Below are 24567 nucleotides of genomic sequence, written 5' to 3'. Positions count from 1 at the left end.
TCCTCCAACAAGCTGATTTTAAATTCAAATTTCTTGATGTTTGGGCCTGATGAAGAGCTCAAAGTCGTATTCATAAATCAGCAGCTATATATACTCATATATATATGTATGTATATATGTATTTCTTCTTTTGTCTTACAGCACAAGCTACCCGGAAGCCATCTCGCTGTTGACAAAACTGCTGCAGGCGAAGCATACGAATACGTTGCTGGCCTCCACGCAGACGCTGCTGCAGCATCGCCTGCCCCTTGGCTCCTATTTGCTGAAACCGGTGCAACGCATACTCAAGTACCATCTGCTGCTGGACGTAAGTAGAGGCACCATGAGAGTTCCCAGCAATTCCCTCTAACCCATCTCTCTCTCTCTCTCTCTCTCTCACTCTCTTTCAGAGCCTGCGCAAGCACTGCGATGTGAAGGAGGTAGCTGAGGCGTATGCCATAATGCGACAGGTAGCGCATCACATCGACCAGGTGAAGCGTCAGCAGGAGCAGCAGAGTCGTGTCAAGGAGCTGTCCGGCATACTCGACGGCTGGATGGGACCAGGTGAGTTCGACTGAGTCTAGCTGTGCTCCGGCCAGGCCGACATTAACCAGAATCATTCTCGCATTCTCTCAATGACGCTGCAGATCTGAGCGTGCTGCGAGAACTGAGGCACGAGGGCTTGCTCATGGAGCAGCACAACAAGCCGCGTCAGGTGCTCCTCTTCGAGACGATGCTGATCATTACCAAGCAGAAGGAGGACGGTCGTCTGCAGTTCAAGAGCCTCATAACCGTAAATAGAGCCCTATTGAAAGCCGACCCCGAATCAAATCACTCACTAACCTATCTCTCTCTCCTTCTCTCTCTCTCTCTCTCTCTCTTCTCTCTCTCTCTCTCTCATTTGTAGCAAAAAAATCTAATGCTGAGCGAGCATTTGCCCGGCGAGCCGACCAGCTTCTATGTCATACCCTTCGATGACCCGCGCAATCAAATCAAGTTGACGGCCAGAAATCGTGACCAGAAGCGCATCTGGACGCAGCACATCAAAGATGTGATGCTCCAGGAGCTGGATATACCCACTCGTGCCAAGGAGCTCGTCTACCAGCTGGGCAACGAGGAAGGTGAGCCCCAACAGAGCTGAGCTGAGCTGTCTGCCTCAAGCAGCCCATCAACTCTTTATAGTTTTCTTTGTTTTTGCTTTTGTTTTTGTTTCTGCATAGCCGCTACCTGTGTGTCTTAAATGTTTGTCTTTCCATGTTGTCGCTGTTGTTGTTGTTGTTTTCGTTGTCGTTGTTGTCACTGTTTGCTTGTTTTTGTTTTTTAGTTTTTGCAATATTTTACGGCAAGCTATGATGATGTAGTGTAGTTACAGTTATGCGGGCACACGTGCAAATGCACTGTTCAAAAAAATGTTGACTGAGCTACCACATTTAGCTTTCAAAGCTCATTAAGTACACTGAGAAGAAATGCGTTAAATTATGTACAGTAACTCTTAGAGATAAACTACACTGCAAACCATTTTGAGCAGGATGAAGGGAAAAAGCTGCACGAGCTTTTAAAGCTCACTGGAATAATTGTTTATTTTAGTACAGTTATGTAAACTCATTAAAGCTTTAACTTATACTTATAGGCTAAGCTTGAAAATCGATTTTAGCACAGTTTCAAATTTTGAAACCTTTCAATTATGTACTCCCAAAAAAGGGAGCTTTTAGAAGAACATTAAATGGAAAGCTTTGAAAGCTAAAAGTGCAAGCCAAGTTCCATAGTTCAATTAAAAACTTTGACTTTGAATCAATAGACTCTAAGCTGTTCTCATTAAATACCCTTTAAAGTTCTATGATCTCTTTGCTCTATCAGAGATCCTTTAAAAGCTCACTCACGCGCATAAATTAAGAAAGCATTTTACATGTAGAATCGAGATCTCATTTTTACTGAAAGCTCAATGTCAATACTCGAAATTGCGACTTTGGTAATTGATTAATAAAAGCTCTCACGCTCCCCTTTTCTCTATCCTGTCAAGACTTAGTCTGATTTCTTGCAGTGCAGTTCTGCACTTCATATGCCTCTTCAGCCAGCTGCTGGCTGGGACTCAACTGAAGTGACATAACCGCGTCTTAAAATACTTTTCAGTTAGTTTATTTTGCGCTAAGCTCCTTTTATGTGGCTGAAAATCGTGCCACATCTGGCGCTCTCAAGTTGATTTATGTCTGTGTGTGAGTGTGCCTATATAAATACATATATACATACATATATCTCAGATGTTTGCACATTTTAATTGCACATGCTTTGTGCGCAACTGTACTTGCCTGCATAATGTTATATAATTGGTTTAAGGCTCCCATTTGACTAACTCTAATACAAATGTTTATTGGTGTGTGTAACTCTTCATTTAACTTTAGTATTTGTGTGAATCTCTCTTAACTTTTATCTATATACAGACATATACCTACTCTATATATACTCTTTTATTTTTGCTATATGTTTACCGTTGTAGTACTACCAGTGACGCAATTTAAAACTAAACCACCCAAACCAAACAAGAAAAGAAAACTTTAACTAGTTTCTAAGGCGTTCCCTAAGGCTAAACACCAGAGACTGAACTACTTTCTTCCATAACCCCAGCCCCCAAAAAAAAAAAACAAAATAAAACAAACAACTAAAATTTAATTAAAGTACAATTTTTAGTAAATTAACTTAACTGTTAACTGCCAATTGTTATCGTTAAACTCTGTAATCGTATCGTAATCGTAATCGTAATTAGTTAAATAATTTGCTGGTATTTGCGGCGCGCAGACGTAGTCTTATTAATCCGATATATCCGATCGCTGCCTAGTAAGTATTCCGAGTTATCAATTTACACACGTTTTTCTACCCTAACTTGGCTTGTGAATTTTTACTCTAATTGGCTTCTATCTGCTTCACTGGTCTTACGTCCAGCATGTACGCATTCCTAACCCCATTAACTATGATCAGCATGCACACACAACACTACTAACACTGAAAATCGCCCCAAAGACCCCAACTCTAAAGGACACGTGAGCTTCTTGGATTGCACTTGAAGTTATCATAATGACGTTACGATACTTAAAGCTAGCATAGCAGAGCTTTAATTTGTCTTTCACTGAATCAGTTCCAGTTGGGATTAATCCTGAGAAAAAAAACTTTGTGAAATCTAGCAAAAAGCTTAACTTTAACAAAGCTTTATTGTATTCAATAAAGGCTCACAAAAAGCTCTTTACTGTTGCATTGCAAAGTTGATCAAGAAAGTGCTATAAAAGCTTAAGATTAATCAGATATTAAGATCGATCCAAATATGTTCTTAAAGTATAAAATTGTTCTATAGATTCTACAGTCCATGATAGTAATAAAATAAAAAATAAAAACAAAAAATTTAATTACAAAAAAATTAACACAGATATAACAATTAAACATATTGAAAGCTCTTCAATGTTGCCCGTTAAGAAAATATCTGATATATAAATAAAAGCTTGATTCATAATATAAATATATATATAAAAGGAAAATGTGTTGCTAAGAAATATCTGATATATAAATAAAAGCTTGATTTATAATATATGTCTGTTTAAAAGGCAAATATGTTGCTAAAAAATCTTCTAAAAAGCTTCCCATCTTATAGCCATTTGAAGCAAGTGTCCTTGAGTATCCCCCATTAAATTTAAGTATGCATGCTTGCAGGAATGGTTATGGCTTGTTGTTGATGCAGTTGCTCTGGTTTGCTAGTGCTTAGAGAACGTTGCTGGTGCGTCCCTCGACATTGTTCATACTCTCATTGCAGCGTCTGCTTGCCTTGCCACGCCCCCACTCGAATGTCTGAGTGCCCGAGACTAATTGGCATTTGATTTATTTATTTATTTTTGTGATTTGGTTAGATCGCACGCCCGATCGCAGCACCTGGAAGTGGAGCCTGAACTCGAGCAGCAACTCGACGCCGACGTATTTGGAGCGGCGCAACGCTTGTCGGCGCAGCGAAATCCGTTTGCGCAATTCCAAATTCAAACGCAAGACGCTGACCAACTCCAGTTCGTTTGACAGCTTCAATGAATCGCTGGAGCAGCCCTCGCCGGAGCAGGCAGCGGCAGCAGGAGTCGCCACCAAGCCGGCCAAGCCGCTGTCGCGCAACAACAGCCTGGACGACACAGCGCTGCAGAAGCTGGCCGCAGCCGTGCGCTATCGCAACAAGCGCGACTCCAAGTCCAGCGCCAGCAAGGAGCACTGCAAGTGCGAGGCGCAGCAGCAGCAGCAGCAGGAGCAGGAGCAGTGCGGTTGCATATTGCGGGAGCAGCGCAGTCGCACCAAGTCCCAGAGTCCCGTGTTTAGCTACAAGGCGCTCAAGGAGCGCAGCAAGTCGGTGCCTCGGATCAGCGGCTTCAGCCTGGACGAGCAGCAGCAGCGGGAGGCGGACGACGATAGCGCCGCCTCGCTGCGTGGCAGCAAACCCGATCTCAGCGAGCGCAAGGCCAAGGCCAAGGGCTTCTTCGAGGTGAAGCAATACAACCACAAGACAATGCCCAAGCGCATTGCCAACCTGAAGAAGCAGCGGGGCAGCAGCGGCGGCAGTGGTGGCGTTCGCAAGGAGAGCTGCTCCACGTTCTACATGGATCTTAGTGAGTTCGATAGCTCGGCTGTGCTGAAGATCACCGAGTCCACGGAGGACCTTGAGCTGGCCGAAGAGGCGCAGGAGACCAAGGTGGAACAGTATTACGACAGCCAGCAGGAGACGCAGCCGACGCCCGCTGAAAAGGCGAAGCGGGATGCAGAGATCGTCCTGGATCTGCTGAAGAACACCAAGGAGTTCGAGCGCATCTACAACAAGAACAAACAGCAGAAGCAGCGCCGCGACAGCAGCCAGGCCACGACGCCGCTTAGCCCCAGTCCGGAGGAGGCGCCACCTTTGCCGCCTCGTCCGCCCTCGCGTTCGCCGCCGCCGCTGGAGGCGGAGCAGCAGCAGCAGCAGAAGCAGGAGCAAGAACAGGAGGAGGAGCCCATTTATGAGACACTGCTGCGCAACGTCCATGTGCCCTATAAGTTCTCCCCAGTGCTGGGGCGCGCCAAGTCCGTGCAGTACTTCAAGAAGCGAACGCCCGCCCCACGACCCGAGTCGGACTACGTGACGCTGGTCTATTCGCCGGATGGCGTGCTGCAGCGCGTGGGTGAGGATGCAGTGCAGCAACAGCAGCAGCAGGAGCAGCGTGACAGCACCGGCTCTGAGTCCAGTTCGGGTTCCACTGTAAAGCGCGACAGCCAGTCGACTGTCATCAATCTGAGCCTGGAGTCCAGCAACTCCGAGGCGGATCAGATCGATGCGCTTTACGCGCGCCCTATACCAAAGAACCTAGTGAAGCGTCTGCTCAATGGCAATGGCACGTCGGGCGGTCAAAACGTGAGCCACTCGGAGATCTCGCTGCTGCCGCGTGCTCTCAAGTCCATCGACAATCTGAGCATGGCCTTTGGGCGCACTCCGAATCGTCCGCCCGAGCGTCGCGTCTCCGATGTGAGTGAGATGTGCCGCCAAAGCATTTTGCATCGCCAAGGCAGCGAGGCGGTGGGCGAGCGCATGGCCCACGTCGACTATGCGGATCCGAAGACGCTGTTCAGCATCATTGCCAGCTCGGAGGCATCGCTACAGCGCGACTCTGTCTTCTCGCTGACCTCCTCCTCGTGCACCTCCAGCGACAGCATGTGCGATCAGCAGCGCAAGCGCTCGGCCACTGAGCTGCCTGCATCCGGATTTGAGTATGAGCAGCATGTGGAGGACAGCTTGGAGAATGATTTCCGTGATTCGGCCATCTACAGTGACGACAACAACGAGAAGCGCAGCACTGATTACGATGTGAAACGGCCACGCAGTCCCCCACCTCCGCCGCCGGCCAATGGATGCGAGCGTCACCCGTCGCCTCCTCAGATAGCGCCGAAGCCAACAAAAGCAACGCTACAGGAACTGCTGGGACAGCATCATCCCAGTGTGGTGATCTGTCCACCGCATCTCAGCCAGGCGGCGTCGCGCAGCTGGGTGCTCCAGCAGATCGAGAACTTTAACAAGTAAACCAGTTGAGAAAAATTCCTTTGTCCATTGCCATAGAAATTCATCCTGTTTGTATTTTTCATGATTATTATTAATTAATTAATTATTGTATATATGGAAATACTTTTAAAATAGCGACTATCTATATGTATATACAATGTACGTGTGCATCAGTCCAAATTATAAGAATTGTAGATATTTTATGCAATGTGTAAGTGTAATTCTAAGATGATTCGCGGCTAAATAATATTTGAGAATTTGATCAAATTTATGTGTTCTAGCAACTATTAAAATTATATTCATTAAATTGCAATATATAATAATAGATATGAGCATTGTACCCGCTAAAAATTACAATAAAACAAATAATTTAATAAAAACAAAGAAATATGTGTTCGATTCGAAAAACCTCGTATGGCTTTAACAAATAAAAAAAAAAAAAAAAAAAAAAAAGATTCACCATTTATGCAGATTTAAATCTAGTTGCCGCTAAACTTTTACCCAAAAAGGTTGCATACTTTTCTGCTGTGCAAGGGTTGACAAAATCAAAATTATCAATGCATACTTTCAGGCATGCCAATAAAATGTATTCGTTGCTAAATAAATGGCAGCATACTTTTGTGCTGTTTCGTATATTGGTTAATGCAGTGTTTGCTGCATACTTTTGGGCTTCCATATGAATGCCGAAATATACAAATTCATTGCATACCCGCATGGGCTGACCATTGGAAATGAAAAAATATATATATATATCAAAATGGAAAATCCTGGCCATATCCTTGCACATGGACATGGTGTGTTCGCATCGTTAGGGCCTCCTGCATCGATCCCCATCAAAATATTTTGCTGTCATCTAAGAATCCACGACTTGTAATATTTCTGCTTCTGGCTGGTCCGGCGGCCAAAGGATATCAGGCAAAACACACAAAATCGCCAATATCTTGGCAACCACTAATGCGATTCGGATGTCCTTTGGCCAGTTGATAGCTCTGGTGACCCCACATTGTCTGATGCAATATTTTTCAGGATACGCAGGCTTGCTGATGAGCTATAGGCGTTTTTCTTTATAAAAATAAGTCCTTATAACTCAGCTGTTTGAAGGATTATCATTCTTCTGATGACAAATTCGTCCTCAGCTAGATGCATACTTTTTTTGTTCCAATGGACATCCTGATAGTCCACTTTCTGACCAAACCCCTTGCAAAAATTGATGAAAAATTTTTAGTGGAAATTTGGAAATTCTTGAATGCCAATCGATAGTACTCTCTCTCACGAGCTCAAAAAAGTATGTCATTTAGATATCCTCAAGGATATGACCGAGATATGGTATCTTAAAAATATCCTGTTTTAAGCTAAATAGCTATAACTTCCCCAAATCCTGAGGTATTTTTACAGGACATAGTGCATTAAGCTCGGAAGGATCAACTGTATTAATCCAAGTTATATTTTGATGGTGTTATCTAAGGATCAAAGGACATAATTTTCACAAATAATTGCAATAACTTAAGTGTATCCTTGAATATCCTGCCAAGTTATATATCAAACGATAGGCAATAACCATCGTCATCATTCACTCAAAGGATATCAAATATTATCCTTGCTGTTTTTGAGTTAAAAAGGATTTTAAGTTTAGTTATCACTGGTACTAAACTTGCATTGTACAGATTCAGCGCTTAAAATAAATATACAAAAAATCAAAAAAAAAAAAAAAAAAAAGTTATCACTGGCTATCGGCTTAACTGAACTAGTTTCGCATACATGCCGCTGTTTCTGTTCGTCCGGCCTTTAGTTGCTATATACTTAGATATTTTGTGAAACAAACTGTCAATGGAAATAAAAAAACTGGTTTGATTATATTTTTCAACATGTTATATTCTCATTTTTTTAAATTTTCTTATACTGTGTTATTAGAGTACCAAAATTCTCATTATAATGAGACAGCATATTATAGATCAATTATGATAAAGACAAATACACATATATATAGTCATATAATAGAGATACATTATTGGAGACATAATAAAGTTTTTCAATCATAGACAGACAAGATTTTAATACGGCTAGAGTTGTAGTGGCATTTGTGCGTCCATCCTGTGACTTCAAGACCATTTTGAATTTACTGTTTAAAAAAGAATACAGAAATTTTTAAATTGTATTAAATGTTTTTATATTTGTTTAAACATGTACCCGCATAGTTGAACTGATATCAGCGAGTCAAGTTGTATAAGTATCCACAAGATAAGACTGTAGTAGAGCTGCTGTTCCAGAGAGCAACTGCTTACTGATTGCGCCACTGCTTAGAACTAAAGACATCAAAATATAGCTACAATATAAATGAATAAAAACTTAGCAGCAATTTATATAAATATATAAATTCGCCAAGTTCATGTTCATTCCGTTTCTTTTGATGTTGATGAATTTACTGGCTTCATCTATCGGGAACGCCTGGAAGCAGCTGCTAAAGGCAACGCCTAGCTGCGCCATCTAACGATGGGCAGTTTTTGTTCTACAAATATATGCCAATCTTTATGTGACTTAAATGAATTAAATAATGTTTAATGTAAATAAATATAGAAGTAGCTCAATTAGGAACAGAGCTTCTAAATAAAAATATACATCAAGGTTTCAAATATTCTGTTGCTCAAAAATAACAAATATTTTATAAACAAATAATGGTATTTGCACAAGTTTTTTTATTTTTATACATAGCAAATTCTATAATTTCATATATTTTTTATTTTTCAGTTTTACATACATAAGTTAAAAAGTCTTTTTCTTTTCCAATGTTAAGCTACCCGGGGAGAGCTGCAACTTTGCCAAAACCATTTTATAGAGAGTCAGTTGAAACAACTGTCACTCGACTCATGATGCAGCTTTAGAAAAGAATAAACAGGAAACAGGCTTAAAATTTGTTTAAACAATTGTCAAAGCCCTGTCAGATCCATATTTATTTGCTTAAGCTTTTATGCCGATTACTTTGCTATAAAGCCGCAAATTTCGTAGGCTCTGATGTCATTTTTAACTGAATCGTATAACTGGCATTGAGTCATTTTTCTTTTCGCAGATATGAAACTTTTACTGCGGAGCAGATGTGCAGCCCGAAAGGCCCAAGCCGAAGCGAAGCTCAAATCTCCACCGCTATCAACAGCAACAACTACAACAACAACGACAACAAGCAGAGCAGATGCAACGGGTTCTAGAGAAACTGCAACAAGTGCAACAAACGAATTGAATGAAACAAAACCACTTTACAGCTAATTAATTGTCGGGGAAATATTGAAAAGCTTCAGAGCCGCACTGATATGATATTCTAATAGCTTTACAGAACGTGTTTACTGCATTGTAACTTGTTTTTCACATTAAATTACAAGAAAAAAAAAAAAAACAATTTTATGAGCGATTGACTTGATGGTATAAGGCGAATTCCCCAGATAATTATCAATAAAGTAATGGGTTATTAGATATATATGTAAATGCAGATAAGATTTTGCATAACTTGTATCATAAAGAAACGTAATTCATTTTTTATCCGGAACTTAATTTTAATTTACACACATTTTCTTTATATATTTAAATTACAATTATTTACATAGTTATTTATTTAGTTAGGAGTAGCTTAAGCTTAAGGCGTTAATTTGTTACTGCACATTTCGCCTGGGATGTATATAGTAGGAGCCCGGCTCATCGTCCTCCCGGTAGATGGCGCTCAGGATAAGGAATAGACTGGCAATGGCCAAGGCGCGCGCTACATAGCCAATGCTGCGATAAATAAAACTGCGATTACTATCGGACATTGTCGATAACGATAATTGAAAGAAGTGTGTGCACTAATCAAGCGTAGCAGCTGAACTAACTGTGTCGCACAAGCAATTCAACACTTTTATTAGAACTGCCCGCCATGTGTGTGCATGTGTGTACGTGAGTGTGTGTATGAGCTTGTGATTTACCCGCAGAGCGAGATTACAGCGTATTGGGAGAAAAACCCAAAGTTCTGACAGTTGTGTATCTCCCGCTCTGCAGATCTTTCAACTGGCATTCAATTTCAAAGCGCAACATTTGACAGCCATGCAAATTATTTATTTGATTCTTTTTTATATTTATTTTTGCCATGCGAACGTTCAGCTTATACGTGAGACGAATTTTAAATAATCGGGATTGCGGCGCAAAAAATATTCTTTGAACAAAATGTTTATTTAATTGGGATCTGGACGGCTCTTAAACCGGCCACAGAAAAGATTCCAGAAATCTGTAGAACACAAATTGAAAATCATTTAGTTTTTACTTTTACATTTTTCACTTACCTCATTTGCCGTTGAAATTGCGGCAAATGGCAAAAATGGGATATTTTACAAAGAATGCGAAGTGGCAGCTGCACCACGAAGAAAGCCGGGGCCAGCAGCAATTTCTTCAATTGCAACATTCTAGAAACTGATGATGTCCTGTCAAGGATCCGCCATCGACTGAGCTCAAAATCACAATTTGTACAGGTAAGGCATCCTAGCCAGGTAACGAGCGAGCTAGCGAGAGGGCTGAGCACAGAAAGAGAAAGATACAAGGAGGAATGAGAGAGGATGCAAAAATCGAGGGCTGAGAATTTGACTAGAAGTTAAAAGTATGTTGAGGAATTGAGAACGAAAACTATAGATAGAAAATATCAACTCTTATATTATACAATGAATGCATGTATGAATGAAAAACATTTTAAGCCACCCTCGTATACAGTATATGACAAACAACTATTGTAGTAATCTGATAGTTTGGAAAACTAAGCGCTCGACAACTTTATAAATTTGAGTAAATTTGAAGTAAGAATGATCTATATAAAATTAGAATCTGAAGGGACTGCATCAATAGACAATTGTTTGATTTATACAGTTCAGTGATTTTGGGGCGGGAAGTGCATTGAACTTGAGACGAGTAAATGTTGCTAAATATAGAACACGCCACGACTCCAACGGCTGTTGGCTGTTCCGCTTAGTTCCGCTGCAGCTCTGAGTCCGCCACTTCCTATGTAGCTATAAATATGCATCCCCATCCGATGCGACTAGACAGCTGGCAGCTATAGGTATATGTATATACGTATATATTTAGAAAAATAGTGGATGCTGCCGCCAAGGCCAGTCCAGTGCAACGTGCAGCGCCATGGAATTCAGAAGTGTGCCTATTCTGCCAACCTATGCAGAATCCAGGTGTGCACCGTTATATATACTATAACAGAAAAATTGTTTAAATTAGAGTTTCTTATTGTGCAGCACGGATACCAAGGGGACCTCTCTATGTCCTTATAGGAAGTTTAAATCACCTGATCCGGTCATCATACTGATCACCTTGACCGTGCTAGTGGGCTCATTTTGCCTGCTAAGTGGCTTTATACTGCTCTGTGTGGTATCCAAGGCGTGGCAGGATGCTACATCTGAGGCTATTCTCTTGATGGGTAAGTCTCAATTCTGTATTTTGGATCGTCGTTCGGTTTGTTATTCTATATGCAATCCTCAATCGCAGCCATTGGCTTCTTCATCACATCATTATCTTGCGTCACCTGGAAACTGACGAATGCGCAGCGCTTGACTCAATTAAGAGAAACCATTGCGATTTAATTATTTATATATGCATAAACGGAGAGATACATATGTATAAAAATATTTGTTGCGGGTTATTTTAGCTGATATCCACTGCATATATGTAGCTGGATATTAATTGAGCTATAACTAAGCTAACTCCTTTGCGGTGACAACATATTTTTGTTGTTATATATGTAGTATAAAGTGAAATGTCCGATAGTAAAGTTCCACTTTTAAATATTGTTTATTATCATATAAGAGTTCATAATAAAATTTAAATTTCTCAGTTTTATAGATAACGTATCAATACTAATCTGTTTATCAACGATGAGAAATATTTCGATAACTATCGTTGAACTATTTAGTCGCTTGTATTTTAAATAAGTATTAATTTTTTCCTTTCTTATTTCTTATTTATCAGCATAAAAAAATCATGTATATATTATTTTGTAATTTAAATCAAACAACAAAACAAATCGATGTTTGTCAATTGAAAACCCATGTTTTAAGTAATCAACTCATTTGGCACCGTTAAAAAATAAATTTTTAAGTTTGTAGTAAAATATAAAATGAAATGGTTTTTCGCCAAGTGCAATCAAATTATCAGGCATGTTTAAAAAGATTTAGCCAAATACGACTCTTTTATGTAGTTTTTAACGTCAGGACAGATTATAAAAGTAACGCGGCTAAATTCAAATAGCTGATCAACAGCATATGTACATATGTGGATATCACATATTGATGGATTTTTATTGGTTTCTTTTTAACAATTTATTTTTGAAGTGTATATATACGTTTAAATATGTATTTAACATAAGACAAAAAATAAAATGCAGCACTAACCAGTGAATTCAGTTAGTACAGCTGTTAATAACAGTTCAGCCATATGTTAAGTAATGAGCGAACCATTCGGTTCATTTGAACATCAGTTACTTTTACATGTGCACCTTTTGTTTTTGTTTACAATTGAAGTTCGTTACAATTTTATTCTGTACAAAGTTTATATGTTAAAAACAGCATAAAATGTCTGTTATCGGTTCTGTTATTATATAATTTGTTCGCGACATCGAGTGTCAGAGCCTGCAACGAAAGTTCCTTTTCCACAAAATAGGAAAATATATAAATAGGCAGGGCACGACAATTAAGGCGACGCTTGCTTAACGACTTGTCAAGAAGGCAAGTAAAATAATATACGATCGTTTCTTCTTTATGATGCGTGCGTCATAATTGGCACGATAATTACCACCCACTTTCATCGTCACTATAAATAGTACAGAGGTTCACATCCCATACCTTTGGCCCTGGCTATTGATTTTGTTATTGCACGTGATGCCAAGACAAAAATTCAATAATCTATGTAAGTATTCCGTGTGTGTGTGCGTCTTTCTATGTGTCTCTATGTGCGTAATGCTGCCAACGGCCATTTTGACTTTTGAACGGAGCCCGCTGCCGGGTCAAAACCCAAAAGCAGCACGAATCATGGCTCATTGCTGTTTTGTAAGCCATTGGCAATATATCATTTAAATATTTCATTTCGAGTATTTTTTTCGAAGTTGGTGTGTCACACCAAAAATAAAAATTATCTAAATTTTATTGTTTTTGAAATTTTGTTATTCTTTTTTTTATTTTATACATATATTTCTTCAAGGTAAGCGCACAAGCCGTCAATTCATTGGAACCTAATATTATGCAAGGCGGCAATCAAAGTGTACAATATACTTTATCTAGTTGTAGACGCTATATACCAAACATACATATATAGAGAGTCGAGATATATATATATGCTAGTGGCACTCGCTAGTGATAAGCACTATTAGTTATTAGTTACTCGCACTGCTGCCTTGCAATTATGTTCGGCGCCTTTGTCCACCTACCGTTGAAGGCGGCGGCGGCGATGATGACGATGACGTCAAAAAACCAAATGATCAATATTGAATTGTTAAAAATGAGACGAATCGCGCTAATGTCTTGCCATAGTGCAAGCAGATGTTCGAGAGCTGCAGTCCCCCTTTTCGAGCCCCAACAACTGCAAATACAACTATATCGACGACAACCTCAACAACAACTCCGATTTAAACAGGAACTGCTGTGAGTGTGCGAGATAAGCCCCTAAATAAGTTAAACCGAATCAAAACAAATTTTGTGTACAATTCTCTTCGAACTGATAACACGGCTCGGGTTCGAGTGTCCGCTTGATCACCCGCCCGCCCACTCGTTAACCCGCTCACCAGTCACCTCTTCGCCCGGCCGCCTGCCAGCTGTTATGAGCACCTCGTTCTATCAATTAAAGCCCATACTGATGCAACTGAATTTAAACTATGCATACTATAAGTCTACAGAGAGCAGAGACTTATCTACCCTTATACCCTTGCAAATGGTAGCTGTGTTTCGGCTATAGTGCTCCGATATAATCGGAAACTTTGCCCAGATATTGTCAGCAAAATGTGTTAAAGATATCTTGATAGCTGATATACGTGTGATAATGGTTCGTTAGTGATAAGATTTTGGCTAGGTGTAAGCATTGGAGGGCATATCGTAAAATCTTTGGAGTCCAAAACGTCGTATGTAAAGTGCGGACGAAATATCGTACTTGTTTTTTTTTTCAAATTATCGTAGCTTTATCCAAACATCATGTAGAAGGAATATCGTAAATTTGGTTGAGCTAAGACCCTGACATTGGGTCATTTGAGCAGTGTAGAGAATATCGTAAAATGTAAATTTATTCGAGTTAACACTGCGACATTTAATATCAGCATTTACTCATATGTAAAGCGTTTTACGATAGCGGAAATATCGTAATTGTGTTTGAGTTAAGAAAGTAGCGCTTAGTCATTCGTCAACTACAGAGAGAATACTTTTAAAGCCTGGACGGTATCGACTCAACTTGTCTGATGCGGATTCGCAGCAGGTGCTATAAATCATATCAAGAGCAATTCCACAGCTAAGCATGCCCATTGCAAGGGTATAAGAACGATAAGATATGGCTCACAGCCCAAACCTCCATCTAATAGTATATGTGCTTATAAATATGTTCGCGTGTATATATTTACATATGTACAGATCATATCATATCAGGCCGAGTAGTGGCAAACAGTGTCCGTAGTTCCATTCAGCAATTTGTTCATACAGATATAGATACAGTTATATGTGCATATGCATATGTATAAGTCTCGCAGTTGGCATTGTCACAAATTGTAATTTTGTATTTCGCACGCCTTTCATCCAAAATTGCAGCCGCTGCCCCGCTCGGGATCAAAGTAGCAAGTCAACTTGTCGAGGAATACACACGGAGCCATTCGGTCAGTCAGTCAGCATGTTCAACTCGATGTACGCGTACCTGTCGCACCTGCCGCGCCTGCACGCCCTCGGCATAGCGGTCTTTGCCTATGTCATCTATTACCTCATTCAGGTGGTGAAGGTGAGTGAATAAACGTGACTTACGCAACAGCTTAGTCAATTGTCTTTCACGTAAACTAACGAAGTTTCGTAACACCATATTCAGCGACCGATCATTGCCTGTGCCGATGGGCCGTTCAAGCAGTACCTGATCAAGAAGATGCCCACGCTGGAGAACAAATACTGGCCGACCTTCTGGTGTGTGGAGAGTCGGGCACAGACTGTACTTGCGAGCCTGCTGCGCTCCAAGAGTTTGCCCCGTGTCAATTATCGACGGTAAGTCATTGATACTAAGGATATACAGATGTACAGCCAGTCAGCTATTCAGCTAGCCAGCCATTCAGCATCAATTCCATGACCCATAAAACCATAAGATGACAGACTTTTTAGTATTCTTTGCAATTTGAAAAGGTCTTGAGCCGAACACAGATTGCTGGGCGTAAACACTGCAATAAATATAACTCAATTAGTGACAAGAATGCCCTGTACTCGTTGAAAAGCGGTTCATAGTATAGACAGAAGCATATACGGTTCATAGAGTGTACGAGTATATGTATCTTTAGATTGATTAGATTTAAAGTAGACGCGCTAAATGGCAATTCAATTCAATAGAATTCTAGAATTAAACAAGCAACAATGTTGCAGTCGAGCAGCATCGACTGCATAATACTCGTTCACGAGCACACAAGAGATCTGCATTAACTTCGCTTTAAAATTTAAATAAGACATATCTTATTTAAAAAATCTCTAAGAACGAGCCAATTTTATATTATATAGATTAGATATTAATAGTCTAATCTAATCTAATTATATGTCTTTACTATTTAAAATACTTTTAAAGTAACTTGCTCTCTTTACTCACAGTGAAATACTCAGACTGAAGGATGGAGGGGAAGTGGCGCTGGACTGGCTGGAGGAGGGCTGTGACGAGCGGGCTCCTTGCGTGCTGATATTGCCCGGGCTGACGGGCGAATCGCAGGCAGAGTATATTAAATGCCTGGTGTTTGCTGCCCAGCAGGCGGGCATGCGTGCTGTTGTCTTCAATAATCGAGGTCTGGGCGGCATCGAGCTAAAGACGCCGCGACTCTATTGCGCCGCCAACTGCGAAGATCTGTGCGAGGTGGTGCATCATGTGCGCCGCACATTGCCCCTCGACTGCAAACTGGGTGCCACAGGCATCTCCATGGGTGGTCTAATACTAGGTGAGTAATCAATGCACATAAATCAATTGTTTACCAATTAATTAACTCTCGCGGCAGGCAACTATTTGGCCCGAAAGAGCGATGAGGCGCGCATTAATCTGTCGGCAGCCAAGATCATATCCGTGCCCTGGGACGTGCACAAGGGCAGTGCCAGCATTGAGAAGCCGGTCATCAACAACCTATTGGGGCGTCATCTGGCTGGCAGTCTGTGTCGCACGCTACGCAATCACCTAGAGGTGTACAGAGACATCTATCAGGATTCGGAAATCGATATACAGCGCATATTGCGAGTAAGTAAATTAATTACAGATGAAGTTAAGACACAAGCTAAACCAGATTTTCAAATTCACCTCTAGTGCAAGACCATCAAGGAATTCGATGAGCTGTTCACGGCCAAGCAGTTTGGTTATGCGCATGTGAATGATTATTACACGGATGCCACGCTGCACAATAAGCTGGATCACATTTCTGTGCCGTTGCTCTGTTTGAGCGCAGCGGATGATCCGTTTCAGCCGCTGGATGCGATACCCATCAAGGCGGCCAATCAGTGCACGCACGTGGCGATTGTAATCACCGCACGTGGTGGACATATTGGTTTCCTCGAGGGCTGGTGGCCATCCACTAAGGATCAGTACATGTCCCGGCTCTTTACCGAGTACTTCACCAAAGCACTGTACGACGAGGATGGAGAATTCGAGCGTGCCTCCAATAAAATGCACGAGCGCTTCTTGGCCAAGAAAACTATGGAGCTGGCCGCGAGCCTGAACGCGCCGGCAGCTGCTGTCCTGGCGGATCAACTGGAGCAGCACAAGCTGAAGCTAATGTAGATCAGCGGCAACCGGACGTCAATTAAAACCGAAAACATATTTATATATTTATAAACATATAACTATATAAATATATAATAGAGATGCGTGTGCAGCAGACCCCAGCTGGAGACTTGTGATATGAAATTAGAACAAAATCCAAAGTGTTATTAACTCCCTAATAGAAAAGAAAGAAACTAACAAAAAATTACTAAAACTCTTAATGCAACTATTTGATGCAACGATTCGACAGCTGTTAGATTTAACAAAAATTAACGCTAGCATATATGTATATGTATTAGAGACATATCAACAAATTGGAACAGTGAACCAAAAGCTTTAAAATTAATTAATATGTTTTTAGTGAGTACAAAATGCAAATCGCAATTTAACAAACAAACTATATAGAGAATACACTTAACTATGACACAGAACAATAATCTTACTCGGAAAACTATATACAGATATATATATATATATATACTATTTTTTAATTCCATATATATATTAATATAAACATATATATTTAAATTCTAAATAAACAAATTGAATAGAACGCTTAAGCATAAAGATTGCATTCATTTCGCACATAGTATACAGAAGAGGCAATTGAAAACAATTTCATATAGCTTAAAAAACACGTACGTTAAATTTTAGAATATAAAAAACAGTTATATTTGGATAGCTGTTGGGTCTATATCGGCTTGTAGAGCAAAGTTGTGACATATTTCTTGCAGTAGCGATGCGTCGCACTCAGCACCATGACACCGTCCTTGATGGATAGGGCGTACAAATGGTTCAACATCACATGGTTCGGTTCGGGCAGCAATGTCGGCTCGCACTACGATTTATAGAGAGAGAAAATATAAATATAATGTGCATAACGATTACATAGCGAGAGACTATAGTCTATAGACTACAGACTTTAAGCATGCCTCAGCACTTGACTTTTGCATGTAGACCACGTCATTTCCCACACACACACACACACACACACACACACACACGGGGCTTTAGAGGTCGCAGCAACTAGAGCAACTGCTGTTTTGACAAAACTGTAAAGCACGTTTCAATGGCGCTCTATGTAATGCTTTGAGTGACATTTTCTCTGATTACATTTGAGTGCTATATAAAAAACATTCATATTCATCCAGTACAACGATTCGAATTAGTTGAAGACTGCAGCGCAAAAGGTAAGTGCCGTAGAATATGTAAATATTTAGCTGCTCAAGCTGGAACAGATAACTAGTTTTATTTGCGAAAAGCCTCTTTAGTTGCCATATCTCTAATTCAGTTTCAATCCAACTGCTGCAATCAGTATATATCTTCAGCTAGTCAGATCAGTCAGTCAGTCACTACAATTAATCAATCCACATAGCTCTAACTCTCTAGCTGTTATTCCTTAGACTAACGAGATTATCATATTCAATCAGTCATTTCCTGCCTCAATTAATTAATGCATATATTTGCTTCTACGTTTCCACAGCTTATCAAAGTACAGCCCGCTGCTACGACTTACGACAGTTGTACATCTTTAAGCTTCCAGTAACTCAATCTAATATCAAGAAACAAACAAACAACCCTCAAGCTGCTAAACTTTACGTCATGAATATTTACATCTACAATCAGTCATTCAGCTGCTCAATCGGGCAACCAATGTAGCAGCATATATAATTCTCATCTATTTTGATTAGTTGACAAAAAATTTATGCTGTTCAAGTGAAGCACCACCGCTGCCGAAGTTGCTGATATAACTTTCTCTACAATCAGCCGGTCTGTCAATCAATGTATTACAAATTCCACATATAAATATAACTTCAATCAATTCATAACTAAAATCTAACTAATCTAATCTTACTCAACCTGAGCAATATATTTTCAATCAATCAGTCTTTCAATCTGAAGCTACAACAATCAATCACTCAGTCAGTTGATTCATATACATTACCGATAGTGGCGTATCCTTGTTGAGTATGACCTGCAGCAGGTGAGGCGGCAGCACTGGCGGACCGGACACCTTCTCCCAGGGCTTCACCTGCGGCACCTCCTGAGAGTACTCCTTCTCCGCATAGTTGGGTACATTCTCGCTGTCTTTGGCCAGCGCTTGGAACACCTCGAAATCGGATGCGCGCACCGACACCAGGTTAGTCTTTTCGCCGTCCTCATTTTCCACGCTTTTCTACAAAAACAAACCAAAACAAACATTAGAATTAGCTCGCAGAGCACTAAAGAGAGAATAAACAGAGATGGAGAGAGCAGAGTAGAGCAGAGCAGAGCTGCTCGGCATTGCCAGTCACAAAGCCAAATCCATATTGTGTTATTGTTTACAGTCCAGCGCTGATTACACAACACTTGAGTGAAAAGGGAAAAATTCAAGTCGCAGTACGTCAGCCAGTGTAAACAATGCGTCGTACACATATCGATTTTGCCCCACTGTGCTGGCTGGCCAGCCAACTTACCAATTTGGGATCGTGCTTCCATTCGCCGTCCACACAGAACTTGTACTGATGGTCGCCCTCCGGCAGATCGATGATGGTCACAAAATTGCCATGACTGCGCACCATCGGAATCGGTTTCCATTTGGAAAACGTTCCCGAGATGGTCACATTTTTGCCCCCATAGTCCCAGCGCAGAACCGTAGGCAATGCCGTCTTCTTCGACTCCATTTCATCAAAATTCTTCGATCCTGATGCCTTCATCTCTTGATACTCATCGTTCAGTTCATCCATAGTGCTATCTCTTTCCAGTGCTGCTGCGGCTGCTGCTGATGTTGTTGTTGCTGTTGGCTCGTTATCAACAGCTGTTGTGCGCTTAGCGCCCGCTCTCGTGTAAAAGTCGTCGTCGTCTTCTTGCGACGAACCCTCGTTCAAGACTGCCGTATGTTTTTTATCGAACGAGAAAGCTTGGCCGCCACCGCCCGGAGCTGCTGCACCTCCCACTCCGGCCCCACCAGCAGTTGACACAGCACCGCCGCCTGCGCCGCCCCCGCTGCCCAACGAGTCGCGAAAGTGTGCGGGAGAACTTGGCGTGGAGAGGTCCGTTGACTTGTGGCGCTCGCGATGCATATGCACAGTCGAGCTACCCGCGTTGCCCATATTGCACTGTTTGTTTTTTTGTTTTTACGCTCTCTCACTCTCTGAATTTATTGTTCACTTTTTTCAACTAAATTTTTTTGGAGGTTTTGGCACTTTGTTTTCCTTGACTTTTTCTTTTGTTTTGCTTTTGGTCGTTGATTCGCTTCCCTGTTTTGTTGTTGCTGTTGTTGTTTGTATATAGTTTGTGTTGTAGTCTATATTGATTTGTATATTATATTTGGCATTTAATGTTCGTAAGACTTTATTATTTAATAGTTTGTTTTCGTCGTAAAAATGGCTAATTATAATTACAACTACATGTACATGTGTGTATATGCATGTGTTGCGATATATGTATGTAAATACGTACTATATATTCGCAGTTCCAATTGGACTTGATTCATTTTGGTGAGAACATTGCAGAGCTGCTTTTGGCATACATCGGCTAGGGCGGCAGAGTAACCAGTGAGTCACTGAGTTGTTATTTAAATTATACATTCAGTCGATTCCAAGATGCTGAAAGAGGATGATCTAATGCTATGAAAAGCAGAAATTTAATTTCTTATAACAAAATTTAAAGTTATCAATTGAATTATTTTGATGAGCATAGAAATTTTGAGCTAGTTCCTTTGAACTGATGTTATCGTGGCGCTTGCAGCCCTGCGCAGATATGCAAGGTTTATGTGTGAAAAAGATTAGAGGGCCAGAGTGTTAGCAAATTAATTAAGAACTTATAATACATAATAATGGCCGAATTGGTAAAAGACTGGCTGACAGACTATCAGCGGGCACGCCGTCAGCCAGCCGACGCGGAAACATTCGTCGTCGAACATGAAACAGATCCCGAAATCGCCGAAGCCATCTTCACCATATTCAGCGAGAGGCAACGTAACGAAGACTTGGTCCATGACATTTGCCAGCAACTGTTGGCCTTCTATCGCGCCCCGGAGGTGACACTACACAAGTTTCCATTGCAATTCCTGCCCGTGCTAATCTACACATACCTGCATGCCGTCTCGGCAGGCGATAAAAAGGCATCCAGAGGAGTGGAAACGTTGCTCATCTGCATTTACAATGGCGAGGTGTCCACCGACGATGGCGGCCAGAAGGTTGTGGCCTTTCGCATGCCCATACTGGCCCAGGCGTCTGTCTATCACGAGCTGAAGAATCTACCCATGACGGACCTGCGGCGCTGGGAGGAGAACTGCAATCGCGAGGTCAAATGGGGTCCACATTTGCGCATTGAATCGATCAATGCTCAAAACAGAATGAGGATCATGACTGCTCTGCTCTTCTGCTACAACCAGCAGGTGAGCCTCACACAGAAATCATCGCTGCTCTATCTGTGCCGCGTCGCCTCGCAACTGGTCAATCAGGGCTTCACCACCAAGTCGGGGCATGGACATCGCATGAGCTATGGGTGAGTGGCAAGACCTTGCTTGATTACAACTCTAACGTTTTCATCATTTTCAGCTCCGATCCAACGACGGGCACGACATTCCCGAAACCTTCCGCGCCGCGCATTCCACTCTCCGCGTCCTTCCTTATCGAGCTGGTGCATGCAATTTACTATGCCATGTTCAATGGCTTTGGCACGGTGGCCATTCAAACACTGGAGGATATACATAATCGCGCCAGCTACGAAATGTTTACGGAGCTAATTATAGTTACAAACGCTGTGCGCAATTCGTTGCATGCCAATCCCTCGGGTCAGCCCAACGACGGGCCAATGGGTCTGAGTGTGGCGTTGACGCCGGCCACGACAACCGTGACGACGTCTGTATCCAAATCGATGATAACGAACGCTTCATTCCGAACGAAAAAGCTGCCCGATGACATTCCCATACAGGCGCAAGATCTCACAATACCTCAGGCGCCGCAGCAGCTGGCGAGCGTTACTGAGGAGACGGAACCGGGCGCCAAGGAATCGCCCTCAGCCAAGGAGAGCAGCAGTGGCGGCACACGCACCTCCATTATCAGGCCCAGCATGGAGGGCATCAAAGCCCAGGCGCACAAAGCGCTCGGCTTCAAGAAATCCAAGGACAAGGAGAAGGAGAAAGAGAAGGATAAGGAACCGCCAAAACCACCGCAACGGAAATTCGATAAGCATACGCAGCGCAATTCACTGCTGCAGTTACAGTCCGACAGTGGATTGGATTACGACAAGAGTCCGTTGAGTGTCAGCAAGTCGAAGACCTACGATGCCGTTGCAGAGCCGCAATCCACCGATCTGCTGCCCATGCAGACGCTCTCGCTGATCAACGAGAATGGCAGCAACAGCTTTAGCATCGATAGTGACTTAAATGACGGCATCGCCACTCTGCCAGTGGCTGTCTCGCTGAACAGCAATACAACTTCCATAACGAGCACTGACATGTTGACCAAGAGCTTTGAGTCGAGCGTCGAGCTGACCCCGCTGGGTCACAGCAACAGCAACGGGGCCAAGCTGGCCGAGCATGGCCTCGATTAACTTGGGCAATTCAACTAACCAATTATAGCCAAATTCAGATTTATTATATTCGTTACCTCCTTGGTATTAACTCACGAACAAACCAAACTGAAATTATTTGGAGGCCTGTAAAATGTAATTCACATATACTTAAAGAAAGAACCCGAGAGAGAGAGAGAGAGGTTATTATATTTGTTGATTATTATTGTCACACTAAGTTGTTCGTATTGTAATCTAATTGTTACTAAAACAAATTAATGTACATTACCAGTTTATGTAATTTTCGTTCTAGACCTAAGCACAGATATACCCGTAATACACAAATATTTATATATAAATATATGAATTCATATATACAAATAGCCAAGTTACCATGTTGTCCAGCAAATATATGCTAAACAATAGCATTTTATAATGAATTTAATAGTGCAACTAACTAAAGCAAATCTGTCGAATTGTAACTAACTTAGTATAAAGGTATGATGGATTTAAGATATCGTATATATGACTTGAAGTGTGTATATATATAATTGCATGCCAAGTTCTGATCAGGCATATATACATATACATATATATATATATATGTACCTTAAAAATGTTACACACATATATATACGACACATACATATACACTTGTAAGCCTAACATATACAATAAATATTTATTGAACGTTGACCCACAAAATAATGTTATTGAAAATTGATTTAAATAATTCATTTGAAATTGAAATATTTGAAATTGATATTAAATTGTGAAATATCAGCTGTACATACAGAAATTGCAAATTAAATAGAATAATTAAATCTACAATAATTAATTAAAGACATAATTGCATACCTCAGCGTTGTCTAGACATGTTAGCAATGCCCAGCAATAGCTATGATTATCATTAATCATCATCAGCTGTCGGAGCGCTTGCGGAATTTGGCCTGAAGAAAGATGCGGGGCACATCGATGCCCTCCTTCAGATTGAGCGTGCGTCGGTGCACATAGTTGTTGTCTAGCACGTCGAAGCCGTTATGATTAAAGATCTCCGCCAGCTCTTCTTGGGCAAAGTAATAGCTGCGAGTGCCATCCTGTCGCATATAAAAGTTTTCGCTTATCTTATGACCCGGCTTAAAGCGCAGCTGAGCCATGTCGTAGAGACCGTAGTCGCGAAACAGCACTAATCCACCAGGCTTTAACAATTGCCATAGATTCTTGACGACATCAACGAATCTGTCGGGATGTATGGCGGAGAGCACAAAGATCATGGTGCAGACATCGAGGCTTGCTGCTTCGATGTGTTCGTGCACCTGTTGCGTTGTTATGTCGCACTGAAAGGCGGTTATATGCTTTGTATCATACAGAGGATTTGTTCGCACGAAGTCCACAGCACGTGGTGAGAAGTCGCAGGCATAGAAATAGAAACCTTGCTCACTGGTCTGATCTTTGAGCTGCTCCTCCAGTAGGGGAAAGACTAGATTGCCAACGCCGCAGCCCACCTCTAAGAGCGTGCGTCTCTCTCCTGTACACTCCTCCGCCAGCAGCTCCTGGAACTCTCGAGTTGTCCAATGGCGATCCTTAAAGAAACGTGTTTCATTTCTCTTGTAGAATAGATCCCAATGCCGCTGCGCATCGATCTCCAATTTGTTCGCCTTGAATTCGGGCACCAGACGTTTGTTTTGCTCCTCCAGCTTATTTAGCTCGTCAGCGGAGAGCTCTTTGGTGCGCGTAGTAAATATATCCTCCTCCATTTAATTTAGGTATTAAGAAAATTCCATATCAACAAATCAGATGGGCTGCATGTGTTAATTGATGTATAAGGTAGCGCAATGAATGAGTGAACGATAACATATGTACATGTGCAAGGCTAAAATTTTATTTGTGATGTCAGCAGTTTATAATAAAAATAATCGACATGTGGAAAATACTAACATTTCTTTTAAATAGCATTGCTGTGGCTATTTTCAATATTGAAAACAATCGCACACTCGATTTATTATCGAAAATACTAAAACAAAAGTTTTTTTTTCTTTATTAATTATGCCCGCGCTATTCAAATGAAAACTCAGCTT

At 41.3% G+C, this 24567-nt stretch overlaps 7 protein-coding genes across 10 annotated transcripts in view; 4 read left to right on the top strand and 3 right to left on the bottom strand.

Annotated features, from left to right (window-relative positions):
* Positions 1-6380, top strand: part of LOC6578590 (myosin-M heavy chain) — a 77467-nt gene extending 71087 nt beyond the window's left edge. The window contains exons 4-8 of one of the 2 annotated variants that reach the window (XM_002004463.4): positions 142-307; positions 390-543; positions 627-772; positions 887-1100; positions 3870-6380. In XM_002004463.4, coding sequence (XP_002004499.2) covers positions 142-307; positions 390-543; positions 627-772; positions 887-1100; positions 3870-6043 — 2854 coding nt within the window. In that variant the 3' untranslated portion in view covers positions 6044-6380. Of the gene's footprint in view, positions 1-141; positions 308-389; positions 544-626; positions 773-886; positions 1101-2473; positions 2606-3869 lie in introns of those variants that run through there. The other variant, XM_044010489.1, reaches the window with a different exon arrangement.
* Positions 6381-7873: 1493 nt separating this feature from the next.
* On the bottom strand, positions 7874-10472 carry LOC26527499. 2 transcript variants are annotated; one of them, XM_044010839.1, is made up of 4 exons: positions 10324-10472; positions 8778-10268; positions 8210-8528; positions 7874-8141 (listed from the first exon to the last, which is right to left on the bottom strand). In XM_044010839.1, exon 2 carries the CDS (start codon positions 9814-9816, stop codon positions 9661-9663), a length of 156 nt encoding a protein of 51 aa, XP_043866774.1. In that variant the 5' UTR covers positions 9817-10268; positions 10324-10472; the 3' UTR covers positions 7874-8141; positions 8210-8528; positions 8778-9660. The 2 variants fall into 2 exon arrangements, with proteins under 2 accessions (XP_043866774.1, XP_043866775.1); XM_044010840.1 differs by lacking the exon at positions 8210-8528.
* LOC6578588 lies at positions 10378-11638 on the top strand. The gene is made up of 4 exons (XM_032730538.2): positions 10378-10509; positions 11114-11211; positions 11275-11456; positions 11525-11638. Exons 1-4 carry the CDS (start codon positions 10378-10380, stop codon positions 11617-11619), a joined length of 507 nt encoding a protein of 168 aa, XP_032586429.2. The 3' UTR covers positions 11620-11638.
* An 870-nt stretch (positions 11639-12508) lies between these two features.
* Positions 12509-17112, top strand: LOC6578587 (phospholipase ABHD3). Of its 2 annotated transcripts, XM_044010838.1 has the most exons (7): positions 12509-12940; positions 13232-13671; positions 14818-15001; positions 15086-15255; positions 15844-16181; positions 16239-16471; positions 16538-17112. In XM_044010838.1, the coding sequence occupies exons 2-7, from the start codon at positions 13433-13435 to the stop codon at positions 17006-17008; spliced, it is 1635 nt and encodes a 544-aa protein (XP_043866773.1). In that variant the 5' UTR covers positions 12509-12940; positions 13232-13432; the 3' UTR covers positions 17009-17112. The 2 variants fall into 2 exon arrangements, with proteins under 2 accessions (XP_043866773.1, XP_002004496.1); XM_002004460.4 differs by lacking the exons at positions 12509-12940; positions 13232-13671 and adding an exon at positions 13156-13231.
* Positions 17113-17325: 213 nt separating this feature from the next.
* On the bottom strand, positions 17326-20272 carry LOC6578586 (5'-AMP-activated protein kinase subunit beta-1). The gene is made up of 3 exons (XM_002004459.4): positions 19447-20272; positions 18936-19166; positions 17326-17828 (listed from the first exon to the last, which is right to left on the bottom strand). Exons 1-3 carry the CDS (start codon positions 20080-20082, stop codon positions 17682-17684), a joined length of 1014 nt encoding a protein of 337 aa, XP_002004495.1. The 5' UTR covers positions 20083-20272; the 3' UTR covers positions 17326-17681.
* Positions 20273-20533: 261 nt separating this feature from the next.
* LOC6578585 (hyccin) lies at positions 20534-22946 on the top strand. The gene is made up of 2 exons (XM_002004458.4): positions 20534-21481; positions 21535-22946. Exons 1-2 carry the CDS (start codon positions 20808-20810, stop codon positions 22529-22531), a joined length of 1671 nt encoding a protein of 556 aa, XP_002004494.1. The 5' UTR covers positions 20534-20807; the 3' UTR covers positions 22532-22946.
* Positions 22947-23138: 192 nt separating this feature from the next.
* Positions 23139-24382, bottom strand: LOC6578584 (tRNA N(3)-methylcytidine methyltransferase METTL6). The gene has a single exon (XM_032730537.2). The coding sequence runs from the start codon at positions 24244-24246 to the stop codon at positions 23410-23412; it is 837 nt and encodes a 278-aa protein (XP_032586428.1). The 5' UTR covers positions 24247-24382; the 3' UTR covers positions 23139-23409.
* Positions 24383-24567: the final 185 nt, after the last annotated feature.

Source organism: Drosophila mojavensis, unplaced genomic scaffold (assembly GCF_018153725.1).
Source record: "Drosophila mojavensis isolate 15081-1352.22 unplaced genomic scaffold, ASM1815372v1 contig_80, whole genome shotgun sequence".
NCBI lineage: Eukaryota > Metazoa > Arthropoda > Insecta > Diptera > Drosophilidae > Drosophila > Drosophila mojavensis.
This window is presented reverse-complemented; position numbering and strand designations above follow the sequence as displayed.